Below are 12901 nucleotides of genomic sequence, written 5' to 3' on the forward strand. Positions count from 1 at the left end.
ATTTGCCTAGTTTGCTTACAAGAATGTATTTGAGTTCTTTCAGCACTCTTGGATGAATGCTATCTGGCCCCGGTGACTTATTATTGTTTAATTTATCAATTTGTTTCAAAACCTCCTCTATTGACACCTGAATCTGGGACAGTTCCTCAAATTTGTTACCTAAAAAGAATGGCTCAGATGTGTGAATCTCCCTCATGTCCTCTGCAGTAAAGACTGATGCAAAGAAATTCATTTAACTTCGCTGCAATGGCCTTGTCATCCTTAAGTGCTCCTTCAGCACCTTGATCATTCAGTGGCCCCACTTATTGTTTGGCAACCTTCCTGCTTCTGATGTACTTGAAATATTTTTGCTCTGCATATATGCATCTTTTGCTAGTTCCTCTTCAAATTCTTTTTTGGCCTTCCAAATTGTACCTTTACATGTGACTTGTCAGAGTTTATGCTCCTTTCTATTTTCTTCAATAGGATTTGACTTTCAGTTTTTAAAACAAGTCTTTTTGCTTCTAACTGCCTCTTTTACTCTGTTGGTTAGCCCTGCTGGTGGGGTTTTTTGGACCTCTTACTGTGTTTTGTTTTTTTATTTTGGGGTATACATTAAAATTTGAGTGTCTAGTATGATGTTTTATGTTTCCATGCAGCTTGCAGGCATTTGACTCTTATGACTGTTCCTTTTAATTTCCATTTAACTAGCCTCCTCATTTTTGTGCAGTTCCCCTTCTTGAAGTTAAATATTACTGTGGTGGTTTTTTTTGGTATTTTTGCCCCCAGATGGATGTTAAATTTAATTACATTATGGTTGCTATTACCGAGTGGTTCAGCTATATTTACCTCTTGGACCAGCTCCTGTGCTCCACTTAGAACTAAATCAAGAATTGCCTCTCCCTTTGTGGGTTCTAGGACTAGCTGTCCCAAGAAGCAGTCATTAATGGTGTCTAGAAATTGTATCTGCTCCCATTCTGAGGTGACATGTACCCAGTCAATATGGGAATAGTTGAAATCCCCCATTATATTATTGAGTTTTCTATTTTTCTGTCCTTTCTTATCTCCTGGAGCATTTCATGATGGTCAGGTGGTTGGTAATATATTCCTACTGCTGTTGCCGGCACCCAGTGCCGAGAGGCTGAACAACAGCTTGAGTGGTTCGTTACCCGGTGTGCTACACCCAATAATCACAACGGGGTGGAGAAGCAGAAAAGTTTATTTGAAGCTTCAAATAGGTACAGGGAGATTTGAATCTCAAATCCTGTACCCAGAGCAGGAAGTTACACAGGCTTTTATACATCCTTTTTCCCAGCATACTTATCCAATAGCAAGCTGCCCCAAGTATCCATATAGCCAGCCAATCCAGTTCCCAGCTAGTTCCCTGATTCTCTGTATCATTTGTTAAACTATACATAAAGCTGCTTTATTCAGCATTGTTCTTCCATATCTGCCCTGTTTGGCTTTGCTTAGTTTCAGGCAGTCTGACTCTGCAGCATATTGTTGCAGATCCTCAGCATAACTGCTGTGTGTGCCTCCAGGCGGGGGGGCCAAGGACACTTGGGCCTAGTACGCAGAGCTGCTGCGAGTGCCTCCAGGCGGGAGGGGGGGCCAAGGACACCTGGGCCTAGTGCGAGGGGGCTTCATCGACACTCGTGGTCTTCCATCCCCTCGAGTTACCTAGTGGCCATGCCCCAGTGTCCCCAACAACTCCCCCCTTTGAGAACACTCAACAACCTTGGCTCTGAGTTTTCTCACTTGGGCTACTTATTTCTTTACAATAGGACTTTGCATAAGCACTTTTTGATAGCCCTGAAAAGAATGACTTATTAACTTTTGCAAAAGGGCCCTAATACATGATACCGCACAGCATAATACCAGTAATACAAGCAATACAGGAAAGAGAAATTTCAATAGCAGGCTAAATAAACCACCAAGCCAAGACGACAAACCCCAGCCTGAAAACAAGGTTTGCAACCAATCGTTCTCTGGGGCAGTATAGGCAACCTGTGCTCCGGCTCGGGCATGGGCCTCAGCCTGTACCACCTTTTCATAGATCTCATAACTGCTATCATTTACATATACACACCATCGGGGCGCGACGAGGGCACAAACCCCTCCTTGGGATGCCAAGATAGTCCAAAGCCAGCCTGTTTTGGAGGGAAAACGTCCTGAGCTGCTGTACCTCTTTATTTAATGTTTTTACTGCTGACCCTAAATCACTAACTGAGTCCTCTAACTCTAAGGCCACCTTCTCAAGTACCATCTGCAGCCTTATAGTATAGCGGCCTATGCATGCCATGGCTGGCCTGGTAAACAGTGGCGCTATTCCCAGTACAGAGCACCCTACAAGCTTCTCGGTTGTGAGGGGATTCTTCATATTGCTCTCTAATGCCGTAGTCAGTCGCCGCAGGGTCTTTTCTCGTGACTCAACAGAGGTGTCTCGGGCATTTCTAATCTTTCCTTTGGGCAGTGTGGCAGTTATGGAAAGATGAGGAACTCCATGAGCTATATAACAGCTACCTGTCCAGTTGTCTGGCAGCACCTTGTAAGCCTTTCGGCCACATACAAAATAGTGACCCTGTAGAGCCCAGTAAGGACTGTTTCTTAAGGGGATTCCTGGGATATTTAAGGCTGCTTTGGCTGCTTTTTTAAACAATTTATATGCCCCTAAGGGGGCATCTTATTTTTTTGATTGGGTACAAGTGGGGGCGTTTCTAATTGTGCCGTTCAAATTACACTCGCCATAGGGACCACTACAAACCCACCATTGGCTTGCTACATTGGAGATATTAACTGGACGGCAAGTTATATTTCCAAACCTTTCTTTTGTGGTAAGATTATTTGTAAGAGTTTCCCTAAAAGGGGAGGAACCATTACATCCACACTGTTGGCCTCCCCTTTTGGTCTTTATCCAGTACCCATCAGCCCACTGTGTAATAAAACAGGAGCTTTTTCCCACAGGACGCCCATAGTGATCAGATTGGTTTCGGGTAAAACATAACACTCCCTCAGTGAGTACTGCAACTGAATACTCCTGGTCCTGATAGGTGGCTTGCTGTAAAGAGGTCTTATTCCAGAATGGTGAGTCCATTCTTTTCTGCTCTTTGGTGGTGGCTAATTCTGCTAGGGTCAAGGGCAGCATGTCAAGAGGCATTCCCGTTTTGTGGGGACAGTGGAATTGGAGCACATACCCAGCAATCAGTCTGGTTTGTTAAATTAGCAACATGGTGCGCAAGCGAAACAAAGGAGTTATGCTCCCAATATGCACAATTTGGAAATACCAATACAGAGAATAACAATGTTACCCAATTAATTATCACCAGAGTCTTTCCAACCCAGGGTCTCCAGTACCTGGGTGGGCCCATTTTAGCATTAAGGTGCCCACTATTTGTGTCTTTTAAACAGTAACTTTAGCCCGAGATCATCACTAGATGAGGAGTCAGCAGGTTGGACGGTCCACTGTTCTGCTGACGAGGGGGCGGGTACTGCCTTCAGACGAGAGTGATGGATTCAGTTCTTGTGTCCCTCGATCTTTGCCACTGTATGGGAGATCAGCAGGACGGTATAGGGTCCTTTCCACTTTTCCTGGAGAGGCTCGTCTTTCCAGGTGCGAACAAGCACAGAGTCACCAGGCTGTAAGGAGTGGACGGGAGAGTCCAAGGGGAGAGGCTGGGAATCCTTGGTATACCTGTGAAGAGACAAGAGAACAGCAGACAGGGAACACATATACTGTGACAATAAAACATTACCCAACTCCCATTCCCCTGACAGAACCAGGGTGCCATTCATGGGCCATGCCCTTCCAAACATAATTTCAAAGGGACTGAGCCCTAATCTACCCTTTGGGAGAACGCAGATACGGAGTAGGACGAGGGGCAAAGCATCAGGCCATCGCAGTGAGGCTTCTTGGCACACTTTTGAAAGATGCCGTTTAAGGGTCTGATTGGTACGCTCCACTACACCACTGGCTTGCGGTCTCCAGGGCGTATGGAGTTTCCAGGGGATCTGTAAGGCATGTGAGATGCTTTGAATGATTTTTGACGTGAAGTGTGTCCCGTTGTCAGATTCCATCCACAGGGGGAGTCCAAAGCGAGGAATGATCTCCTTAACAAACTTGAGGGTCACTGTCCTGGCAGTGCAGTTACGGCATGGGAAGGCTTCTGGCCATCCGCTGAACCGATCCACTATAACAAGGAGATATTTGAACCCTTGGGTCCGGGGAAACTCAGTAAAGTCTATTTGCCACACTTGTCCGGGGCCCGGAGTGGGTTCTAGGGCAGCTGGTGGCACAGGATGTCCCGGTCGGGGGTTATTCTTTTGGCAGACTAAGCAGTCCACTTGTACCTGGGCAGTCAGGGGTCGGAGTCCGGAAGTGATAAAGTATTTTCCCATTAGTTGGATAAGTGCTTCCCTGCCAGCATGAGTGGTTTGATGTAGTTTCTGCAGCACTGGCCGGATTAGGCCCTTTGGTAAGAGGACCTTCCCTTCTGGGGAATGGAGCCATCCCTCCTTTTCCCGGAGACCGAGTTTGTCAGTTAGCTGTCTCTCCTCCCCGGAGTACTGAGGGGTTGGAAGCTCCCCTACTGATGGGATAAGGGCATGCATATGGGCGTTCTCAGTCTGAGGGGATGGCAGGGTGGCAGCATGCTTAGCCTCTCTATCTGCCCGGGCGTTACCTCTGGCCACATCTTGATCCTCCCTTTGATGGGCTTTACAGTGTACCACCGCCACTTCCGAGGGGAGTTGTATGGCTTCTAGGAGCTGGAGGATTTGGGGCCCATACTTGACTGGGGAGCCTTGGGCTGTCAGCATTCCCCTTTGCTTCCATAGGCCAGCATGAGCATGCAGCACATCAAAAGCATACTTTGAATCAGTAAAAATGTTGACCCGCTTTCCTTTTGACAGTTCAAGTGCAAGGGTCAGGGCTATTAGTTCGGCAAGCTGGGCAGAGGTCCCAGCAGGCAAACCTTCAGCTTCCACAGTGTCATGGAGCGTCACAACAGCATAACCCGCCCTCCTTTGCCCATTTATTACAGTACTGCTACCATCAGTGTACCACTCATAATCTGCATTTGGGAGGGGTACATCCTTTAAATCCGGACGGCTGGAGTACTGGACATCTATGATCTCTAAACAGTCATGTTTCTGTTCCTCCGTTTCTGGCAAGAGGGTAGCTGGGTTAAGGGAGGGGCAAGGCTGTAAGGTGACTTCAGAGTTCTCTAACAGCTTAGCCTGGTACCGAGCAAACCGAGCCTGGGTGAGCCAAAGCCCTCCCTTTGCATCCAGTAAGGCTCGGACCATATAGGGAGTATAGATTTGCATAACCCCTCCCAATGTTAGCTTCTCAGCTTCCTCAAGCACTAGGGCTGTAGTTGCGACCGCCCGTAAACATGCCGGCCAACCCTTTGCAACCTGATCCAGTTGCTTAGAAAAATAAGCCACGGGACGTCTCCATGCTCCTAACGGCTGTGTAAGCACTCCTAGGGCCACCCCCCTTCGTTCATGTGCATACAACTGAAACGGCTTAGAGAGATCCGGCAGGTCCAGAGCTGGGGCTTCCATCAATTTTCTTTTCAGGATTTTAAATGCCCTGTCAGCCTCTGGGCTCCAATAGAAGGGGTCATGATCCGCTCCTTTTACACAGTCGTACAGGTGTTTAGCCCACAGTCCAAACTCTGGGATCCATATCCTGCAAAAGCTTGCCATACCCAGAAATGCCCTGAGCCGCTTACAATTATTTGGAGAGGAACTTGACAGATAGATTCCTTTCTTTTTTTTTCGCTTGAACGCTGATGCTCCCCTTGCCTTAGCGGTAACCTGATCCCTCTCCACCTCAGACAACAGGGTTCTCAGGAGGATATTACAGTCGTCTCAATCGGCTTGTGACTACTGAGGCACCCCTCAAAGACTGAAATAAACCTGTTTGGGTTCGTTGAGAATTCCCCAGCCTGTGTTTTAAAAGCTGCTAAGTCTATTGGATTGAATGGCACATGGGTGTAAACTTGCATAGTGGTAGCCTGACGTCTGTCTGCCCCTGGGCAAGCCACAACCGTCTCGGTAAGCAAAGGATAGAGTCCCACTGAGGGGACAATCTCTGTAACCCGAGGCATCCTACCCTTATAAGGTGGGGATGTGGGCGCCGAAGGGGACACCGGCTCTGCCATTACAGTGGGAGTGGGGGTCTGGGGACTAACATTAGCTGCTACCGAACCAGTCGGAGTCAGATTACAGTGCTGTAAAATATCTCGTTGAGTACATAAAGTCAGAAACAAATGCGCATACATATGTTCATTTCATTTCCTTGTTCTCTGACAGAACAGGAGTAACTGAAGGATCATGTTGTAATTAATTGACCCTCCTGGTGGCCACCACTCCTGGTCCTCTAGTTGATATTGAGGCCAGTCAACTGTACAGAATCGTTTTAATTGGCTCTTAGTCATCGGATCCGCACCAAATACCTTCCAGTTTGCTAGAATGCACTCTAGGGGCGTACACTGTGCCCTAACCTCTGAGCTCTGTCCCTGTCCCATACCTACAGGGTAACTCTGGGCGTCCCCAGGTTCCAACAGAGCATACAATCCGGATTTTAAAAGGTTCCTACCTTATCCAAGGGACCGGTTCTTCACCGTGGCCTGCAGCTGCTCCTCCCCCATGTCTAAGGGACCGGTTCTTCACCGCCGTCCACAACAGCTTCTCCACTATATGAGTGCGTTGCACCGTTGTGCCCTCTGGGGTCGATCAAATCGCGTCTCCTCCGAGGCCCCCGATGAACTCACCGGTGCGCGCTGGGCGTCGGTTCTCGCCGCAATCCTTGACCTCTAGGAGGGGTCCGGGCAAGGCTAAATTGCAGCCTCATCGCCCACCCAGGGACGCCAAAAGCTGTTGCCGGCACCCAGTGCCGAGAGGCTGAACAACAGCTTGAGTGGTTCGTTACCCGGTGTGCTACACCCAATAATCACAACGGGGTGGAGAAGCAGAAAAGTTTATTTGAAGCTTCAAATAGGTACAGGGAGATTTGAATCTCAAATCCTGTACCCAGAGCAGGAAGTTACACAGGCTTTTATACATCCTTTTTCCCAGCATACTTATCCAATAGCAAGCTGCCCCAAGTATCCATATAGCCAGCCAATCCAGTTCCCAGCTAGTTCCCTGATTCTCTGTATCATTTGTTAAACTATACATAAAGCTGCTTTATTCAGCATTGTTCTTCCATATCTGCCCTGTTTGGCTTTGCTTAGTTTCAGGCAGTCTGACTCTGCAGCATATTGTTGCAGATCCTCAGCATAACTGCTGTGTGTGCCTCCAGGCGGGGGGGCCAAGGACACTTGGGCCTAGTACGCAGAGCTGCTGCGAGTGCCTCCAGGCAGGAGGGGGGGCCAAGGACACCTGGGCCTAGTGCGAGGGGGCTTCATCGACACTCGTGGTCTTCCATCCCCTCGAGTTACCTAGTGGCCATGCCCCAGTGTCCCCAACACTGCTATACTCTTATTATTCAAGCATTTCTACCCATAGAGATTCTATGGTACAGTTTGATTTTTTTAAGACTTTTTTTACTATATTTGACTCTATGCTTTCTTTCACATATAGTGACACTTCCTGTCCCTCCCCCCCAGCTCCCAGCACGACCTACTCTGTCATTCCAATATATTTTGTACCCTGGTATTACCATGTCCCACTAATTATCATAGTTCCACCAAATTTCTGTGATGGCTATTATATCAATATCTTCATTTAATATCAGGCACTCAAGTTTACCCATCCTATTATTTAGACTTCTAGTATTTGTATACAAACACTTATAAAATTTGTCACTATTTAGTTGCCTGCCTTCAAGTGATGTAATTGAATGGAATTTTCTTTATTTGTCTGTTTCTCTTCAGTTCCCCCTGTACTTTATCAACTTCTATCCTCTCTTCTTTTCTAGGATATAGAAAATCCCTATTAAGTAATCCTCCCCATCTTAAGGATCCACAGACATTGCTTTTGCTTCTTTGTGCCATTCTTTGCTTCTTAAGATTCAGAGAGACATGTGAGAATCAACTAATAAACATTGAACCTTACTGAGTACTATATAATCATTCTTTGGTGGAAGTTGCAGGTGATTTGCCGTTCTTAGAATGTGATTGAAATTCAACCATTCACAAAGCCCAAGAGCTTTTCTTTCTGAGGCTGGAGAAAGAAGTCAGGGAAGTTGTTTCAAATTACATTTTTAATAGTAATTGTTGCTTACCTGGCTAGTCCTAGCATAGTTTGCTGATATCCCATTGGTCTTTGTATGTATTTATTTATTCAAAAGACATCTATGGATGAAGCACAAGTAGCTGTGAAAGGCCACAAGAACATTTCCTATATATTTAAGTAATCTTACCACTTTTTCTTGTATAGGCCTTCATCAAGCTGGCTTTAATAAGGCCAAACCCAGTACTGATTGACAGAAGCTGGACAGGCAAAAAATGAAAAATCTGGTTCAGAGGGGAAACAGAGTAGAGGCCTCCCTTGACTACTATTGAACTAGTCCCATTGAGGTCAACATTTGGGCACTTTCAAATATTCAAGCAATTTGCATGTATTACATTTGCTCCAAATATGTTGTGACCTGAAATAAATTCCACATTTTAAGCTTGTATGTCTTATAGTCTTTAATAGTAAGATGCATAAGGTTACGTCACCTTGACCCCTTGTAAACTGAAATCCACCTGTGGAGCATATGTGGCAAATTAGTAGTGCTTAGCACTATGGCTTGTCACTTATTTGTATTTTTGAAGGGTGTCCACTAATGCAATGTATCTGTGTTTCCATTATTCACCTCCTCTTTTTTAACAGTTACTATAAACAGTTTAAAAATAATTTGCTTCTGAAAACAGGAATATCATACATTTCTTTCTTTTAAAAAGATAGTTACAGAATGAGCAGTTTTGCTAGACTAATTTTCATAAAGTCACCTTTTTTTAAGGCCATAAGGGATCATTATATCACCTACTCTGACTTCCTGTGTAACACAGGCCAAAGAATTTCACCCTATACTGAGCCCAGTAACTAGTGCTTGACTGAGGCATACCTACCAGAAAGGCATCCAGTCTTGATCTGTAGATATCAAGAGGTTGTGAATCCACTACTTCCCTTCACAGCACAATGTACCAGTTTTCACTCTTTTCATGGTGGACAGAGGTCAACATTACTAAAACACCACACAAATTATTGATACAATCAGCTTCTGCAGGAATGGAGGCCAGATCCTCAACTGTTGTAAATAAGCACAGCCCCATGGATTTAACATCACCTGAGAATCTGGCCTAGAATATCATTAGTCACAAAGAATATCACTAGTCACGAATAAGTTGTGTAGGGAAGATTTTACCATGCTGGCTTACATAATACTTGATTTATATTTATATTTAATTTAGAAGATAAGATGTGCTGTCCTGAAAGGGTGTCATTTTAAAAAATACAATTTTGCAGATGTGTAGACAATGTGTAACATAATTGCATATTGTATATTATAAAATGTTACTAATCAAAATCTTATAAGCCTTATGAAGTCTTCTCTCCCCCTTTGAAATACTTGGAATACTAAACAAAATAATAAAACCCACCCTCTTAAAACAGAAATTTAACAAGCTGAGGGGGTCTCATTGGGCAAAACATGCTGGTGGGAAGGATGGATGAGGTACAGACATCAAAAAAACAGTCCTGTTAAAAATGAAAGTGACCTTTTGGGAGAAAAAGAAACCTTTCTCCCTGGCCTCTTTTTTGAAAGGAGCAGGGAGATAAGATAAGGACCAAAAGAAAGTGTCCTAAATGTCAATACACCAGAGACTGGATCCCATTCTAATCAAAGATGTAAACATTGGGACCCTACAAAGGTGTCTAGTGAAGTTTGGTTCCATCTACTGAGTGCTTGTCTGGAAATATAGAAGTGAAGAAATCTTCTACTTATTCTCAAAAGGTTTTATCACAATTTCTGTGGGCTTGAAGACTCATACTGCCTGAGACAAATTTGAGCATTTCCAGTCAGTCTTCCCTCTTTGTATAATTTAAGCCTGGATACTGCACATGCTAAATTTTGTTCACATGAGTAGTTTAACTGGAAGTGATGACCCATTGATGCTATTTATGCTAACAAAGTTAAGCTGTGCTCAAGTCCTTGTAGGATTGCAGCCTTGCTTTGTTTCCACATATATTTGAAGCATTATGTTCACCTGTGCAACCGTTACTCATGCTGGTGGGTGCTTCGTAGGGCTGAAAGTGCTGGTGGGAAGGATGGATGAGATACATACATGCTGGTGAGTTCTTCCTTATGTGAGTGGTCATGTAACACTGACAGACCCTGGTTGTCATCGGGTGGGATCGAACACGGACCTCTGGAGCTTAGTGTATGAACCTCTGCTGCATAAGCTAAAAGCTAACTGGTGTTAGCTAAGGCTGTAGAGCAGACTCATTTAATTCTCTCTCTCTCTAAGTGGTCTCGGTGCCACTGGATGGAACAGAACATCACACCAAGAAGATGTGTGGGTTACAGTTACATTGACTTCAATGGGACTAATCAGCTAAGTAAGGGTCACATGGCCATTCCCTTAATATTTAGACTCAAATGCCACACTCTAGTCTTAGCATACCTAATAACCATGTATTCACAGCCTCCATAGAGTGAGAATATGAAGAGGAGTTTCCACTGCAGAGAAAGCAAAAATTAAGTTTTTAGTTGGTCATCACCAGATCCACAATCTTCCTTCAACCTTACCTGATACCTTTGGATCTTACTAACATCCAAAATAACTTGCAATGGTAGATAGTCACAATACAGGGACATGGTCAAGTGATTTGATTCATGTACTTTCCCTGCTTGAAATTTAGAGTTTCATTGGGTTCAGATGCACCAAGAAAAGACCATAGATTGTGGATGTCTGAAAACAATTATTTAACAGGAAAACTACAAGTAACCATTTTTCCTTCTTTTTTTACTTTACTTGAAAATAATTTAATATACTTCTGTTAATTCTGATTTTTTTGTCCCATGAGACAACTCAACTTTATCTACGTCTCTATTTCACTTTCTTTTCTTTCACCCACAAAAAGGCTACAGTTAACACATATTCACTTGCTTAGACTGTTAATAATCAGATTGTTTAAAAGAACCCCTTGATAGATGTTCGTGTAATTAAAAATGTATCCCTTGGTGATGTTGTGCTCTAGTTCAGTAATTAACTTATTCCTAAAAAGATTGTCACCTATATTGTTCTAAGTTAAAGTATAAGTTGTGGTTAGTTATAAATGTAATTGAAGTGGTGATTTTTTTTTACTTAATGATTGTTAATCACAGTCCTGATCTCTAATGTGGAAATCATGTTCCTGGGACTACTCACATGAGTAAGAATGGAGGGAGTAATCAGGTGGAAGTTATACTCCAATAGAACTAGTGGAACTTTGAGACAGTTGGACTATTCTGCAATCTGGTTCTTGTAATATTAAATAAAAATAACTCATCCATATATTTAATAAGAATGTCAATAAACTTTATGTATTTAAACCCTTCCCCATAACATATAGAGTGAAATCCTAGCCCTACTGAAATCAACGGGAGTCAAGATTTTACCCATAATATTATGTGTCTAAGATACTGTGGAGAAAGTGGGAGTCTATTATTTTTATATCAGGTGAACCTCAATTTGCTTATTTGCTATAATCCTGCCTGACTCGAAGGAGTTAAATCAAAGGAGGCTGTTACAGGAAAAGCAAACAGGAAATACAACAGTGACAGAGATAAGGTACAGTTCAGGAGATAGCAAGGGTCCTTGAGGACATCGTAGGGAAGCTATTAATTGGGAAATAACCCCTGCCTGGCTACAGCTATGTTGGCAAGGTTTAATTCTTCCCAGACTTGAACCTAGGATCAAAGCAGATACTAAAACCTTAATGATGATGGCCCAAGGAAGAAGGGAGGTTGAGTGTGAGCAGTAGTCCAGAGCGAAGATGTTGACAGGACATATAATAGGAGGAAGAGAATACAGCAGGACTGTCTGCTTCTCAGAGACTAGAGATGTAAGTGGGCTGAATGGAATTTACCAAAGCTTGCAAGAAAATATACAAACAGGCCTTTACTGTTTTTCTCCTTGACTTCGATTGTGATGTACCCTTTGGGAGAATGAATTAATAAACAATGCTTTGTTTTGGGTCACATGAATTAGCTGCTGTCACCTGTGCAAAACACAACTGGGGCCCTATCATGTTGCCATGATTGGGAAATAGAGGCGCAGACACCCAGAGCTGCAATTCCAGAGTGGTTGAAAATGTGGTTTCTCCCTTGAGATTGATGGAGGAAGCTAGGATTGTCATATAAGGAAGGGCGGGGGGACTCAAAAGAGACACAAAGGGGTCTAAACCACAGCTCGCCCTATGACCAAGACATCCATTCAAACAAATAGAATATTAACGCTGGCAATACTTGGCAAATTGGGAAACACACACTTGCAGGACAGAAATGGCCAGATTTTCAATTGTGCCAAAGTTCATGCACCCTTGAATTCTGATACATGTACACATCCTCTGAATTGAAAAAGCTTATTTGTATGTGTGTATGATAATTAGGCCATGTGCTCATTGGAATTTGCATGCCATAAGACATTTGAAAAATCAGACCTAATGTACTGTCTATAGTGTTTTCACGAAAGTATGACTTATATTGTCTTTCTATGGGTTGTTAATGACCCACCCCATTTATCTCATGATTCTTCCCCTTCTCATTTCATTCTACTTGAAGGGCAGTCACTCTGTTCTTATGGAACGTTTCAAGCAAGCTCCAACACTTTCTTTTGTAGTGGCCCATTTATGCAAGGTGCTGAGTGATTCCTGAAAGGTAATGAGCACTCTCAACTCCTATTGATTTCAGTCCTCCTCAATCCGAGCTGAAGGTGCTGAGCAA

The 12901-nt window shown here is 43.8% G+C and overlaps 1 protein-coding gene and 1 long non-coding RNA gene across 2 annotated transcripts; both read right to left on the reverse strand.

The window, feature by feature from the left end:
• Window positions 1-1180: 1180 nt before the first annotated feature.
• Window positions 1181-7445, reverse strand: LOC142071517 (uncharacterized). The gene is made up of 2 exons (XR_012667581.1): window positions 6584-7445; window positions 1181-3670 (listed from the first exon to the last, which is right to left on the reverse strand). It is a non-coding gene; the product is annotated as an uncharacterized LOC142071517 (long non-coding RNA).
• On the reverse strand, window positions 3676-6065 carry LOC142071358 (uncharacterized; the record flags this gene model as incomplete). The annotated part of the gene is made up of 1 exon (XM_075126166.1): window positions 3676-6065. A coding segment is annotated over exon 1 (2013 nt), but the record flags the coding sequence as incomplete, so codon positions are not given.
• Window positions 7446-12901: the final 5456 nt, after the last annotated feature.

Source organism: Caretta caretta, chromosome 3 (assembly GCF_965140235.1).
Source record: "Caretta caretta isolate rCarCar2 chromosome 3, rCarCar1.hap1, whole genome shotgun sequence".
In the NCBI taxonomy this organism is placed as follows: Eukaryota; Metazoa; Chordata; order Testudines; family Cheloniidae; genus Caretta; species Caretta caretta.